Here is a 16,830-nt window from a genome sequence, read left to right on the forward strand (position 1 = left end):
AACAAAAAAAAAAAAATTACGTTGAATAAATTGCCTCTTTTGACCAAATCAAAAAAATACAAAATAACCATTAAAAAAATTATCTCTTTTGTCATGAAAAAACCCCAACAAAAAAATATATTTATTGAAGAAATTATTTCTTTTGTCAAGTTCCCAAAAATTGTTTTTAAAAAAAGTACGAAAGGAAGAGGGTCAAAAAAAAAATTATATCTATTGAATAAATTATCTCTTTTGATAAGGAAAAAAAAAAAAGAAGAAGTTATTTTTATCAAATAAATTATTATTATTTTTTGACAGGATTCATAAAAAATTACCAAAAAAAAATTGTTTCCTCTTTTGATATGACTGAAAAAAAATTAACTTTTTTAAATAAAAATAGTAAAGAAAGTATTAAAAAAAAAAAATTAAAGTTATATAAAAAATAATTATGACTTGTGACATTATAAATTAAGGATGGTCGTTTATACATTATTGTTCCACGAGTGTTACCTTATTTGACGTAAAAGATTGAACAATATGGAATGTCAGAGGAGCGTAGTATTCAACTTCTGGGCTTCTTCTACGTGTCAAAAGCTCTCATTTGACTCTCTAAACCGTCCAATGGTGCACTGGACTAGACTCCGCATTCCACACCCAACCCAAACCTCACAACAAATACAGAACAATATATATGTATATACATAGTGTGTGCAAAGTATATTTGTGTATATATATACATATCGTCGAAAGTGAAATCTTGTTCTCCAATGTTATTGTAATACCGACTCCTCCGAGAGAATCTGATCCCTAAGATTATAATCTAACGGCCATAAATCTTTCTGTCCTTCGTCGCCGACCCCGTGATCCACTTCCACAAACGGCCTACACAGTTACAATTCTCTCAATCTGATATATATATATATATATATATATATATATATATATAGATTCTCTATATATAATTGTATATAGGAGTGAGTGAGACTGAGTAGTGTTGTGTGCAAACAGAGAGATTATTGGAGAGATGAGGTTGTTGAAGGTTGCTACTTGCAATTTGAATCAATGGGCTTTGGATTTCGATTGCAATATGAAGAACATAAAAGAATCTATTTCTAGGGCTAAAGATGCAGGGGCTGTCATTAGGCTTGGTCCTGAGCTTGAGATTACCGGCTATAGTTGCGAAGACCATTTCTTGGAACTTGATACTGTTAATCATGCGTAAGTTCTATCATATATATATATTACTTTTGGTTCTTTGTTTTGAATTCACAGAACAAAATTTGAGTTGATTTTGGACCAATTCCCATTTGAAAGAGCATTAATTGTGTGAATTTTAGGCTTTAATTCTGTGTATGTTTTATGTATAGGCATTTTGTTATTAAGTCCTGCAATTTTGTTTTTTTTCATGAAATTATTTCAGTTGGTTTTGTATTAGAAGGATATTCTGAGCTACATGCTACAGTTGAAGAATTGGATATTTGTTTATTACATGGGACTTGATTCAGTTCAATATGTTCTATGACAAACTGACAATAAGTTTGTGATATCTGGTAATTGGTATCATTTTGACAGGTTTTCTAGTCTTTCCCACACACACATAGATATATATTTGAGAGAGCATATGTAGCAAATAAGACATTCTAGCATAAATATCAATAATGGCACTTTTCTGTTAAGAAATCGTTAATTTTGGTATGGTCAATGTTTATTGATGCCTCCACCTTACAGTATTAACACATTGCGTCTAAATATAATGCCTACTTATTTGACGAGTTGTTGCCAAGAAAATACTTTGTTGAAGATCTTGAGTGCCTTTTAGTGGCTATGGCTTATTTTCCTGTTCTAACAATTTGGGTAATTCACTTGCAGATGGGAGTGCTTAAAAGATATTTTGCTTGGTGATTGGACTGATGGCATATTATGTAGCTTTGGTATGCCTGTTATCAAAGGATCAGAGCGTTACAACTGTCAATTATTATGTATGAACAGGAAAATTATCATGATAAGGCCGAAGATGTGGCTTGCAAATGATGGAAATTACAGGGAACTTCGTTGGTTTACAGCATGGAAGCAAAAAGAGCAGCTTGTGGACTTCCAGCTCCCATGTGAAATTTCTGAGGCTTTGGCACAAAAAACTGTTCCATTTGGTTATGGATACATTCAATTTTTAGACACGTATGTTACGACAACACTATTCACTATTGTTATTCCTTTTTACTTGGGTTATGTTACTGTCATCCTGAACTTTTATTCAAGTTACTTTTTTTTTTACTGAAGTACAATAAACTAATTTAAATAAAAATGCAGGATGAACCGACAAACTTCTATTTTAAATATATGGTATAGGCATTTTTCTTATAATCTCAGTCATGAATAGTTTTAACATTAGAAGTGCTTGAATGTTTGGCATATTAGGATTCATGGAATTAATCTGGTGAGAGGATTAGTGGGATTTTTGTTCTGGCTCCCACATGTCTTTTAGTGTGCATTAAACTGTAATGGAAGTTTCATTGCTCTGTTAGGTTTAGGATATTTATATAAATTTTATACATTAGATCAGTTCTACCCCAACATGCATTAGAATGGTCTAAATGATCATGCCAATTATGTCCGTGTGGCATGTAGGATGGACTTATCAAAAAAAAAAAAAAATGTAGGATGGGTTAGGGCCGTTTCCTGATATAACAGTAAAACACTTGAGCTTCAGTACCATTGGCTTGAATTCGAGTCTTAGAGTAGCCACTTTGTGAAATATCAAAGATTAGGCCGGTCTCTAGTCCTCCCTCCCCAAAACTTGTGGTGGTGGGAGCAAAGCTGGGTAATTTCCCTATTGGCATGTAGGATAGGTCATGTGCCTGAATTATTGTTGGCTCGGTGCAAACTCAAGCTTAAGCACACATCAGGATAGCATTGGATATATGCACCAATGGGTTATCAGTTGTGGAAATTAATTTTGTTCCACATTTCATGAGCCTTAATATTTAAGATTTATTTTCTTGCCAGAGCTGTTGCAGCTGAAATTTGTGAAGAGCTTTTTAGTCCTGTTCCTCTTCATGCTGAGCTTGCACTGAATGGTGTTGAAGTGTTTATGAATGCTAGTGGAAGTCATCACCAACTAAGAAAACTTGATCTTCGTCTCCGTGCTGTTTTAGGTGCTACTCATACTCGTGGAGGAGTTTACATGTACAGTAATCAACAAGGATGTGACGGTGGCCGCCTTTACTTTGGTAGATAACATGCCCTTTGTTGACCTATCATTCATTAAGTTTTAATTGTGAGCATTTTTGCTGAGTATGAAATATCAAATGCTTCCTTGCTTAACATGCACAGAATATACTTTTTAGTTTACTGTTGCTATATTCTTTCTACTAACAAGTTCTTCCATGCAAATTTTTTAATATATATCAAAAAAATAAAATTTTCCGTGCAACGTTTGGTTAATTATTTTATTTGTGGCAGATGGATGTTCTTGTGTTGTTGTGAATGGAGATGTGGTTGCCCAAGGCTCACAGTTTTCTTTAAGGGATGTTGAGGTGGTGGTTGCTCAAGTAGATTTAGATGCGGTATGCTACAATTATGTTGTTAATATAGGAAATTGATCAAGTATGATTCAGGGATATGTGTTGGTCGTGATTTTTCTGTTATTTTGAATTGGAGATATTTTAGAATCCACCATTTTTTATTTTTTTTATTTTTTATTTTTGATTTTGTTTTATTTTATTTTATTATTTGTGTGTTTGGACACTGATTATAATTCTTCAATTCATTGCTTAATGGCAGGTTGCTAGTCTTAGAGGATCTATAAGTAGCTTTCAAGAGCAAGCAAGTTGCAAACCAAAAGTTTCATCAGTAGCAGCTCCTTACAAGCTTTGTCAGTCTTTTAACCTGCAATTGTCACTTTCAAGTCCGCTTAAGGTCAGTTTCTTGGTCGGGAGTTGTCAAACCAAAGATCCCAAGACTAAATTTTTCACATTTTCTAGTTCTCAATTTTCCATAGTTTCACAGATGTTTATTAGCGTACATCTAAACATTAAACCCTTTTTGTGCCTTTGACATTCTGAAAACAATAGAAGCTGGCTTAACATGGTGGCATTGCCAAACACCTTGCAAATGCCTACTTTTTAAGAGTAAGCTGGAACCTGAAATTATGAGTAATAAATGTTGGGTTAAAAACTAATTTTCACTTTGTATTACCAGTGTCTCATCTGTCTAATAATTTCTCCCATGACAATATGCCTATAGAAGGAGACCTTGTTCTATATGTGAAGTTGAGTACAAAGAACACATGGTTTTCTTTGGACATGATTTCTAACAGCAACCAAACAATTGTAGTGTGCTTTATCATTTAGACAGATTTTTGGTATGGGAGTGTGGTTCTATAGATGATTAGTTGGGCACCATCTAAGAGTTTGGGACCACCACTGAAACCAACTTTTTGAATTGACAGGATGTTGTAGAGGTCTGACCTGTTTTAAGAAGCGTATGTTTTTTTGCCTTGACGTCAGAATGTCAACCATAGTGTACTATGTAATGTAATCAAGTCATATTTCTCTGGACCATTTTCCGTTCAGTTCTGTCACTATTTATATAGTTGTCCTCAGTTCTGAAGGAATATAGAACTTCTATTAAATTTTTGTCACCCTATTTATTTGTTTTTATATTTTTATTTTTGATATTTTAGCCCCATCTATTTGTTACTGAGCCATATCCAACTTAGATTGATTGAGATATACATGAAATTTGTAAGAAGTGTCTATGTAAAATGAATTGAGAAATGATAAAATAGTTTTTAGTAGATTTAACGCCGATAATCTCTTGCGACATTCTTTTTAATGCTGTTTCTACAAATTCCTATCAATGACATTCTTTTTTATGTTTCATTGATAATTCTCATGAAAGTTCATTTATCAAACCGTCAAACACCATTTTTTGAACGATTTCATGTTTCACAGTAGCATATATAAAAAATACGAACTAGTCTTTGGTTTCCAGCAGCTCTAGGATGTTCCATAACCGTTAAAGAGTATCTTCTTGATCTTTAACAGCTCAGTCACAATCTTCTTTCCTTGGGTAACATCGTCATCCTCTTGAGGATTTGGCAGTCACATTTGATTGTGACTCACATAGTCTTTCAAGCTGTATAATAATAAGATTAGGGTGTGAAAAATGATTTTTCTGGTAGCTTTTGCTATTTGTGTTCTATTTATGTAGAGTCTCAGAGATCTCAAATATGCTAAATTAAGTGCAATGAAGGTGCTTTTTGAAAGAAGAAAAAAATGCCATTGTTCTTGGAACAAAATAGAACACGGTGAGAGATATAGCATGTGTGGGTTGGTTGTAAAAATCATGGCTCAGTCTATACCGTCACAATTTGTGAACATAATAAACCTAGAAATTCTCATAATAATTTGATGTGAATATATGCATTATCTGAGACTATTAATATTACGTAAATTCAAGACATTGTTTTAGAAACTTAGAATTCTGAAATCATGGATCTTTCACATTGACAAGTCTTTGGATCTGTGGTGGGATGATGATCCCTGTTTCCAGGGGACAGCCTAAGCATTAGTTTGATTTAACAATCCAAATATCTCTCTATGGTGTTCTATATTGCTGATTATATCTGTTGAATTGGGAGTTTTTGCTTATTTGTAGATTAGATATCACTCTCCTGAGGAGGAAATAGCTTTTGGACCTGGTTGTTGGCTATGGGACTATCTAAGAAGAAGTGGAGCTTCTGGTTTTCTGCTTCCACTTTCTGGTGGGGCTGATAGTTCCTCTGTAGCTGCTATTGTTGGCTGCATGTGTCAGCTTGTAGTAAAAGGTCAGCTTTTATCCAAATGTTTTGCAGTATTCTTGTACTGTACCTTATAGTTTATTTCCGGCCAATTCATGCTTAATTTATTTAGGTACTGGATACTGCATCTGTTGTATAAGTAATAGTCATTTCAGGATGCCACACATGCTGTTTTTCTCTGCCACTGCTATTGGTGATCAACTGGTCATGTATGCTGAACGACTAACTGGTTTTGTTACGGAAATAGAACACGAATACCAAAAGCTACCAGAAAAATCTTGGAATGGAGATGAACAATTTACTGTCAATAAATAAATAATCTTGAAATGGGGATGAACAATCTTGAAAGATCAGCTACGTATGACTGAATATCTTCTGATTATAATTTATTGATTATTGTGACATGTGCATGCAGAAATCGAAAATGGAGATGAACAAGTCAAAGCTGATGCTATAAGAATTGGCCAGTATAGTAATGGACAGTTTCCTACCGACAACAAAGAGTTCGCAAAACGCATATTTTATACGGTATATATGGGATCTGAAAATAGGTGAGCACTGGTAAACAGAACTGATGTTCCTTAGTTCCTCTTAATTTTGTTACATGCTTGACATAATCATGTGGGGCTTATTGCACCAAGCAATGGTAAAACTTTATGTTAACAAGAGGACAGCACTTCATGCAATGCCAGAGTTAGGTCTGTAACAGTTTACCATTCTTTAACACCTCTCATTAGGGGAACTAATTTTTTGCTTGGCATGCTACATTTTATGTTTCTCTTGGCATTGTTGCAAAACCCCAGTACTAATGAAGGACAAGGGGGGAAACAAAAATCAACTTTTGGTACTTGCCTAGTAGATTATCTTATGGTTATCAATTTGGTTCATCTAAGTCTCAAGTCTTAAGTAGATTATTCTTTTGGTTGTTAACATGATATTAGAGCTAAAGGTATCTTGTTCAAACCTCACCGTCACCCTAATAATTAAATTGAAACATGCGTTGGACCAAAAGAAGGCCACATGCGAGGGGCTGTGTTTGAGGATTTATATATTTAAGTTACACCCTCTCTAACAGCTTAAGCTTTTAGAGTAGATGGTTGTTAACAATAGTACTGACCATTTTTTTTTTTAAGTTAATTTTGTTTTGATTATTTTAAGTCTTCCTTTTCAAAAATTTCCGCAAGCTTAAGAACTCAGTTCTACAATATATCATCAAGCAGTAACAGGGTTTTCTCCTAACAGTTCTGAAACCACAAGAACAAGGGCAAAACTGCTAGCAGATGAAATTGGCTCATGGCATCTTGATGTTTGCATTGATGGTGTTGTTTCTGCCCTACTTTCATTGTTTCAAACACTTACTGGAAAGCGACCACGGTATAAGGTAAATGGGGTGATAATACTCATGCTACTTTCATATCATCTGCCAGTAGGCCCTTTACCAAAGTTCTTTCTCATATGATGCATTATGATTCCCCTTAGTGATTGAAATCTTAGCATTGACATGTGTATCTCAACAATCTAATATCAATGTTATTTAGATGTCGTGTTTTCTTTATGCGACTAGTCAAGAACTTGTTCTTTCATTTCACATGACATTGCCCGCCATCTTGTTGATGAGGTTGAATGCATTATACTTCGTTGGTTCTACTGGAGTGACCATCATCATTTTGATTAGCATTTTGGTTGTAATTGTTGAATCTGGTGCTGTTTTCACAGGTAGACGGAGGATCAAACATTGAGAACTTGGGGTTGCAAAACATTCAAGCTCGAATAAGAATGGTGCTAGCATTTATGTTAGCATCACTCATGCCTTGGGTTCACAATAAATCAGGTTTTTATCTGGTGTTAGGTAGCTCCAATGTAGATGAAGGATTGCGTGGTTACCTAACAAAGGTATTATAGATTTTTCATGTTTTTAACATATCAGATTTTGCATACCTGATATAACCGATTACTGGATCTTGGGCAAACTACTCTAGAACTCTTTTATATGACCATCCTTGATTGTGTTATTAACCTAAAGGTATCCTGAGTTGATTAGAACTGAATGTGTCAATCCTTCAGATATTTTATTAAATTCTTCTATGACTTGGGTATCCATTCAGTTGTGCCAAATCTAAACCAGCCTCTATAATGTTGATGTTACTAATAGCTCATCTTTTTTATAATACTTTTCCTTATGAGAAATTTATTTTTCTCTTGTGCAGTATGATTGCAGTTCAGCCGATATAAATCCAATTGGAAGTATTAGTAAGCAGGATCTTCGAACATTTCTGCGATGGGCTGCCACCCGTCTTGGTTACTCATCTTTGGCAGAAGTTGAAGCTGCTCCCCCCACTGCTGAACTGGAGCCCATACGGTCTAATTACAGCCAGGTATTTATGTTTAGCCACAACCTCTAATGTTAAGTCTTAATGATTTTTTTAATTTTTTTTTTTTTTTTCCCTTGGACACATTTTTGTCGCATGCCATTTAATATCCCTTTGGTGTCATTTGACATAACAGATGTCGTTTCTTGTATTTCTCTTTCTATTTCTATATATGGAAAGTTAAAAATCATCATATAATAATCCAGAAATTGCAATAGAAAAGGAAAAGGGTGGTTTGTGATGATTATTAAATCTTTTCTACTAGGTAGTCTAGTATCCTTGTGCATGAAGATAATTGCCCCTGTGGGCGTAGCGCAGTTGGATGGTAGGACGGTCTTTCGATACCTAGATGAATCGTATCCAATGTACCGAGTGTGGGTTCGAATCCCCTCTGTTGCGCAAGTCTGCGACTTAAATCTCACCCGTGTCATGGGACTGGTATGGGTGGGGGGTCCTCCAATTAGAAGACCTTTAAAAAAAAAGAAAAAAAAGAAAAAAAAGAAAAGATAATCAATTCAAAAAATTAAGTTATGAAAGAAAAACCTTTGCTTGTTTATGGTCTTTTTCTACTAGATGCCGGAAATTCCTTTTGCCGTGTTCCTAGTCATATAGTATGTAGATTGTAAAGAAGAGTCTTTGACTTTACCCTTTCACTCTTCTTTTATTTTTAGTTTTCAATAATGTTCTTGTTTTGGAGATTTTCCCATCTCTAGTCACCCTCGTATTTTTCATATTGTGTGGATGGTCCACCAGCAGTCAAGGAATCATGTAGTATACAAACAGCAAGCTGACACACATTATTAACATTTTCCTTCAACTCTTTCCATTTTTCTCCCCTAAGAAGGAAGGCGAAAGATCACAATAGGTCTCTCAGTCAGATTGGGGCCTTTAGATTTGAAGGCAAGTTTTTGTCTGCCATTGCACTAGAAGGGGTTCTGCAATTTGAAGGAATTGATTAATCCAGTTTTTGGTCATGTCTTCCTTCCAAGTCTGTCACTTGAAGTTCTGCTATTAAATAATTTTTGTATAATTTGTTTACCATCTATCTGATGTCTGTCCATCTCCATCTACCTACCCTCTCATTAATTATCTTTTGACAGCTTGATTTGCATTGATCTTCTTCACTTGTAAAAAGAATGCAAATATTTTTGCAAGTTCATATTGTTCTTACTAATAATTCTAGTGAAAGAAAGTTCCTGATTTTATAATTAAACCTTTATGCTATGGGCTGCATGGAACAGCTGGATGAAGTGGACATGGGAATGACATACGAGGAACTCTCAATTTATGGAAGGTTGCGCAAGATTTTCCGCTGCGGCCCAGTATCTATGTTCCAGGTTTGTTTTAATTTTGTTAGTATGCCTCGGGAAGTAGCTGCCACCATTTTTGGAGGAGGCTAGTCAGGCTATCCCTTGTAAGCAGGCATGGCCTTTGAGCTGAATTGTTCAATTGATGCCATATTTCTTACATTGACAATGAACTGATCTGTAAAATTTGAAATAATCCTTAAATAAAACTTTTAAACTTTCTCTTACGGAGAGAGAAACTGGTAAATATTTGCAAAACTGATCAATGTTTGCAGTACATGACAAGAAAAGATTATGCAATACCAAGTTGATACCTCAACCAGAAGTCATTCCATAAATGTGATTAAATCTAAACCAGTCAATCCACTGGCATAACTTGGTTTGCTTTAGTACTAAGAGATTAATTTCAGAAAAATAGAAATGTTGGCATATGATCATATCTGAGTGACACGGATGAGAAAGGATGAGAAAGTGTGCCAATGTTGGATGTGCAGGAATTGTGTAACAATAAAAGAAATGGTGGCATATCTTAATCTAATGCTGATTTTATTACATGTTAGAAGATATAAGTTATAATACTTATTGGGTCCACAAAATAGAAAGGGTGGGTATATATGGGCTAGCAAACATGACATTAATTAAGGAATACGTTGGTGAATCAAAATTTCAAGATGTCTTGCTATGCATCCAATGTGAGAGAGATTGGCGTCCGGCATATAGGGGACAGATTTATGTTGGTGCAATATATGTCATAAAACCTATTAGGTGGTACACCGCATTCTAGTTCTCTCTTGTATGCTTTTGAATCTCTCCCGCTTTCTTTTCCTTACAAATTGTCTTTGTTGCAGAATCTCTGCTATAAATGGGGGACAAGATTGACTCCATCAGAGGTGGCTGATAAAGTGAAGCACTTTTTCAAGTACTACTCCATTAATCGACACAAAATGACTGTTTTAACACCTTCTTATCATGCTGAGGTACCTCATATCTCTAAAAGCTAAAGTTGAAGCTCTGAAATTTCTGAAGTTCATTCTTCATATTAACCATTGTACAATGAAAAATATCTATTTTGTTTCATGCAGAGTTATTCACCAGAGGACAACAGGTTTGATCTTCGCCAGTTTCTCTACAATGTGAGATGGCCATATCAATTTCGCAAGATTGACGAACTTGTACGTGAACTTGATGGTGACAAAGTTGCTATGATCGCATCAACTGACCGGGAAAAAGTTAATGTTGCAACAGATGGCGGTATGGGAGTTGTGGCAGCAGGGTCAGGTGATCCCAAAGCTGGCGTCTAATTTCAAGATGAAAGCCTGAAGCTTGCAATTGAAATTGAGTTCATTAGATGGAAATGAATTTGTCAATTAATCACTTTCTTTTGCCATGCTGGTTAATGTAATCAAACTGGGAACGATCTGGTCCCAATCCTCAACACCCGAGTTCTCTTTTGTAGTATGTCCATTCTACTACAATTTATGTCAGTTTTTAACCAACAGTTTCTGTCATTTATGAACCCTGTATTGATTTCAGATGGTTGATAACATCTTAATATTTTCATTTCCAATTTCAAAATTCTTGTGCATTAGAAGTACAACAGGAATATGCTGTCTAATTATGTCACCATTTCAGTAGGATTCATTATTAAAGACCTGAGAGGCGAAGGCTTTAACGAGCTTATTGAATCGTACATCAGGTTGTTATCACACATAGGGGTGGCAGTTCGTGTTCGTGGCTTGTATCGATATAAGAATATTATACTAAATATGTAAACCCAAACTCAATCCATTTAATAATCGTGTCAAGAATTTTTACCACTAACCCAATCTGTTTAATATTTTTACCACTAACCCAATCTGTTTATTAAACGAGACATTTAATATTTAATCAAATACTAAATAATAGAAAAAATGACTTAACTATCCATAGTAATTGGGTTTAAACAGGTAATATATTACCTATGTTATATTCACGATTATAACATGTAGAGTTAAATGGGTCATAAATGGGTTACACGGGTTGAATTCCTTAACTCTAACCCGACACGGTTAAGTAAACGGGTTAATCGTGTCAACCCTTTTATGACCCAAACTTATTTATGCTAAACCCAAACCCTTTTCACTCGTGTCGTAATTTGCCATTCCTATCAACACAGTTCCTACAAGAGTTCGTGTTGACAAGGATTCTATTCCCCTCCAGTGGGAGATCCTTTGGTCCTGTGTTGCGTGTAGTTTGCTAAAGGCAATATAAAATAATATATTTGGTAAGAAAATAGCGTGAGGTACTTATCGTTTTTGATTGATTAGCGAAAGATAAGAAATTAAATAATACTAAGAAATTAAATAATACTAACCACCGGGATTTGAATTTGCCACCATAAATTTTCTCTCACAAATTTGATAAAATTTTATTAAAAATGCTAACATTTACCTCTCCCTTTCTTTCCACGTATCCCTCTAAAATCTAAATCCTTCCAAATTTCCAATCTTTTCCTTCCAAATTTTATACCAAATACAGATAACCATATCCCTATTTCCTTTCTTTTCCGCCCAGATATAATGGCCATCCCGCTTTTTTTCCTTCCATTTCAGCCTTTTCCATCCATTTCAGCGATATAATGGCACCGGGGGATCCGGGTTCATAGTTTAAAAGCCATCATCTAGATCACCACAACACTGAATTGCAAAAACAATACCCTTTCCGAGAATGTTTGCATCTAAAGAGATCTGGAGTTCTCAAATGAGCTACTTTGTTGGCTTCAGCATATAAACCCCTCAGCTGAGGTCGTCTTTAGCAAAGAAAGCATTCAATCCTCAAAGATTATATACATAACAAGAAGACACTAGGAAGATTTTTAAAAAGAGTTTTTCTAAACACAAAAAAAAAAGCAAGAAAATAACCTTTTAAAGTATCTTCACCTGACACAAAACAGGCCCAAAAAGGGCGATCTTTCCCCTCGAGTTCAAAATTACAGCAAGTCCTCTCTCTCGTCTAAACCCTAAATCCTCGTTTCATGCTCTCTTCAATTGTCAATGGAAGACTACGGATTTCCTAAAGTTCGTCGTGGGAGTCGTCGGAGTCATCGGAGTCTTCTCCTTGAGATCCTGCACCTGGAGCCCCACCTGATCTTTGATAAACAGCTGTGATAATAGGATTACAAACTGCTTCCACCTCTTTAAGCTTATCTTCATAGTCCTCTTTCTCGGCACTCTGGTTGTCATCCAGCCACTCAAGGGCCTCCTTCACGGCAGTATCGATCTTATCCTTCTCATCAGACTCGAGCTTGTCAGCAAGCTTGTCTTTGTCATTGATTTGGTTCTTCATGTTATAGATATATGTCTCCAGGCTGTTACGCGCGTCGATCTTCTCCTTTACCTTCTTGTCTTCCTCTGCAAACTCTTCTGCCTCTCGAACCATCCGGTCAATCTCCTCTTGGCTCAAGCGGCCCTTGTCATTGGTGATGGTAATCTTCTCCGATTTACCAGTGCCCTTGTCTTCTGCCTTGACATTTAAGATACCGTTTGCATCCACTTCGAATGTGACCTCAATTTGAGGGGTTCCCCTGCTCAATAAAAAAGAGCAAATCCCATCAAATCCCTGAGAGCAAATGGAGCAATATATATATATATATATATATTTCAATGAACAAAGGAAAACCTTGGAGCTGGAGGGATTCCAGTCAGATCAAATTTCCCAAGCAGCCTGCAATCCTTTGTAAGACTCCTTTCACCTTCGAAAACCTGGTATCAAAAACAACAGCAACCCACTTAGTATCTAAGCATCCCAACGCAACAAATGAACAAGGTTTTCCCATGTCATGTATGCATAAAAAGTACCTGAATGGAAACGGTAGTCTGTTGATCCTGGTACGTGGTGAAAACTTGAGATTTCTTAGTTGGGATAACTGTGTTCCTAGGGATCAACTTGGTCATCACCCCACCAACTGTTTCAATCCCAAGTGTGAGTGGAGCCACATCCAAGAGAAGGATATCTGCATAGAGCGTGTCACATACACACATTAAGCATCAATCATTAGACGGGGTGTTCAATTGCTCTTCTCCAGCAAAATGTTTAATCAACTTTAAAATAACTTAGCGGAAAATATTACCTTTGGTTTCGTCACCACCCTCACCACTCAAGATGCCTCCCTGTACTGCAGCACCAAAAGCAACTGCCTCATCCGGGTTCACACCCTTGTTGGGTTCCTTCCCATCAAAGTAGTCCTTCAGGAGCTGTTGAACCTTTGGAATTCTGGTGCTTCCACCAACAAGAACAATCTCATCAATCTGGCGCTTCTCCAATCCAGCATCTTCCATAGCCTTTTTCACAGGTCCCATGGTCTTTCTGAACAGATCGTTGTTCAACTCTTCGAACCGAGCTCGGGTTAGTGGTTCAGAGAAATCCATACCATCATAAAGAGATTCAATCTCCACCCGGACCTGATGCTGGCTGCTCAAGGCTCTCTTGGCACGCTCACATTCTCTCCTTAGCTTCCCGAGAGCTCTGTTGTCCTTACTGATGTCCTTTCCATGCTTTTTCTTAATCAACTTGATAAAATACTCCATAATCCTCTGGTCAAAATCCTCACCTGCAGTTTGAAAAACCTTAGCATACAATCAAATGCATGATATCCTCAAAATGTTCCTTCAAAGACTTTTCTGTTGACTAAAGGAATGAACTGTTTGCAGTTCATGATAGCATCGCTCAATCTAAGAATTTTCATATAAAATGATAACAAGTATAATTCTTACCTCCTAGATGAGTGTCTCCATTGGTTGCAAGAACCTCAAAAACACCATTATCAATTGTCAAGACACTGACATCGAATGTCCCACCACCAAGGTCAAAAACAAGGATGTTTTTCTCACCACCTTTCTTGTCCAAGCCATAGGCAATGGCTGCAGCAGTTGGTTCATTAATAATTCTAGCAACATTCAGCCCAGCAATAATACCGGCATCCTTGGTAGCTTGCCTCTGAGCATCATTAAAGTATGCTGCCGATCACATTAATGGGGAAGATAAGCAACATTATAGACACAAAACTTCAATAGAGTTTCTCTCAAAGTGGAAGGAGTATATCAAGTTATCATTGTGACACTTACCCGGAACTGTAACCACAGCATCCTTGATGGTCTTGCCAAGGAATGCTTCAGCTGTCTCCTTCATCTTAGTTAGAATCATAGCACTGATCTCCTCAGGGCTAAAGACCTTTGTCTCTCCATCCTTAATTTTGACTTGGATATAAGGCTTCCCATCCTTATTCACAATCTTGAAAGGGACAAGTTTCAAATCCCTCTGAACTTCCTTGTCCTCAAACCTATCAAATAATAATTGTTAAAAGCTTCAATAACCATTGCTCCTCCACAAACTCAAATGATTTCAATATAAACAAACCAAGAAAGATGCATTACTTTCTTCCGATAAGTCTCTTGACATCAAAGATGGTCCTTTCGGGATTGACTGCTGCCTGATTCTTGGCAGCCTCACCAATCAGTCTCTCACCGTCGGTGAAAGCAACCCATGATGGGGTAATACGGTTTCCTTGGTCATTCGCTATGATTTCAACATGACCATTTTTGTAAACACCCACACAAGAATAGGTCGTTCCAAGATCTATCCCAATAACTGTCCCTAACTTTGAGGCCTCCTCTTTTGCAATGGAAATTGCAGAAAGACAACCTGTTGGACAAAATTCATTTCAATTAAGAACTTCTGATGAGTAAAAATTTCACTATAACCTATGTCCATACACATGTGAGCTATAAACATATGTTATTTCCCTATTAGGTGACAATTAAGTAGCACAACTGGAGCCGGAGACAAACAAAATCTTAATAAACCTATTAATTAAGACACTAATAGAGTATATATGACTTGTAAGATGGTAGTTTTAGGTTTATCAGATCAATCAGTGTGATATTTTTCACTAAAAGACATTTCTAAACAAGAAGTGAAAATTAGCAACTTGCAAATTTGTTTCAAATTTTATCAAGATCTAAATAAGGAGGTTCTAATCTAATAGCAATGTTCTACTAAATGCAATTACTGTTAAATAACTACTGTCACAATCGTTGGATCACTGTCTCTTCAAGATCACTCAAACTAACTAAATCGATCATAAATCAATCAGAAAATTTGAAAATACATCGTAATCTACTTACTATCCAACGAAAACAAATCAAGAAATTGTATAAGAACTGCAGATCTATAGACAAGTTCAGATATAACTTCAACTGAAAATTGTGTCAGATCTGAACTATTGTGAATCAACAACACAGCAACAATAAGAACCTACTGAAACAGATCAATTCAGAGGAAATAAAATCGATCGGATCTATAAGCGAAGATAGTAGTAGTAGCATTTTACCGAAGAATACGATTGCTAGTACGAAAAGAGACCCGCTGCTCCTCCACGAGGCAGCCATGGCTTCTTCAGTCTTCCCTCTCTACTTTCTCTCTCTATATAGACAACAGTGTATATATAGACAAACAAGCAGAGAATCAAACGGAGCCAGAGGAAGAGTGTCTCTGTTATTTTTATTTTTTCTTTCAACGAAGGAAATGGAAGGGCTTGGGTTTCGGTATAGACGCGAGTGTCGAAATGAGTTTTTATAGAGGGATTTGCGTACGAGTGTCCGGTTTAATGGTAAACACGTTGGTTTAGAACGGCAAGTGAAATTTAACGGACATGTCATTTGTGATGACGTGGACCAATCAAATTTGAACGACGGATAGAGCTAACCAATCATGTTGGATCTTGTGTTGGGAGGATCCTGGCCATTTATGTGCCCCGGGTATGTTAGCGTGTCATCATCTAACCCACTATCTTATTATTATTATTATTTTCTTATTATTATTATTATTTTTTTGTACTCCGCAGTTATTGTCGCCAAATTTGAATAACTAAAAAATGTCTATTTTCATTCCTATTTTAACCCTAGCAAATGACTATTATTATTGTACGTAATTTAATCATATTTATAAATCATAAAATTTGTAATTTAATTCAAGTGAAATAGAAAGTTAGGAAAAAATATATTATATTTTAGGATAATTTGCACTCATACTCCCTGAGGTTTGGATTAACACCACTCAGCGGCCGATCAATGCACTTATTTAGAGATTTCAAAAGTGTTCATATACGGACAAAAATGGTGAAGGATCACCTCCAGTTGCATAGTGCAACCATTTCCTCCAATTGAGTAAACAAATAGTAAAAATTATGGAAGGTTAAAAATTTATATTTTATTTATATATAATTTATATATATAGATACAGTATATATAACTGGGTCTTTGACCAGTGTATTTGTAATGTTTCTGAATTTCGTCATTTTTAATTTTTTGAAATTTTTCTGTTTTCGCAAGAGCATTTT

General features: G+C 35.9%; 2 protein-coding genes across 2 annotated transcripts; one reads left to right on the top strand and one right to left on the bottom strand.

Moving 5' to 3' along the window:
* Positions 1-534: 534 nt before the first annotated feature.
* LOC132282159 (glutamine-dependent NAD(+) synthetase) lies at positions 535-11,030 on the top strand. Its single transcript, XM_059783781.1, has 13 exons — positions 535-1,197; positions 1,849-2,154; positions 2,983-3,206; positions 3,439-3,542; positions 3,760-3,894; positions 5,638-5,806; positions 6,195-6,330; positions 7,022-7,160; positions 7,496-7,672; positions 7,987-8,154; positions 9,390-9,485; positions 10,304-10,432; positions 10,538-11,030. The coding sequence occupies exons 1-13, from the start codon at positions 1,004-1,006 to the stop codon at positions 10,754-10,756; spliced, it is 2,196 nt and encodes a 731-aa protein (XP_059639764.1). The 5' UTR covers positions 535-1,003; the 3' UTR covers positions 10,757-11,030.
* A 1,214-nt stretch (positions 11,031-12,244) lies between these two features.
* On the bottom strand, positions 12,245-16,052 carry LOC132286959 (luminal-binding protein). Its single transcript, XM_059789402.1, has 8 exons — positions 15,823-16,052; positions 14,867-15,134; positions 14,558-14,772; positions 14,207-14,449; positions 13,564-14,043; positions 13,292-13,446; positions 13,113-13,195; positions 12,245-13,017 (listed from the first exon to the last, which is right to left on the bottom strand). Exons 1-8 carry the CDS (start codon positions 15,878-15,880, stop codon positions 12,507-12,509), a joined length of 2,013 nt encoding a protein of 670 aa, XP_059645385.1. The 5' UTR covers positions 15,881-16,052; the 3' UTR covers positions 12,245-12,506.
* Between the last annotated feature and the right edge of the window lie 778 nt (positions 16,053-16,830).

This window comes from Cornus florida, unplaced genomic scaffold (assembly GCF_030987335.1).
Source record: "Cornus florida cultivar Cherokee Brave unplaced genomic scaffold, ASM3098733v1 CherokeeBrave_3.0.0_Hap2_Chr11, whole genome shotgun sequence".
NCBI lineage: Eukaryota > Viridiplantae > Streptophyta > Magnoliopsida > Cornales > Cornaceae > Cornus > Cornus florida.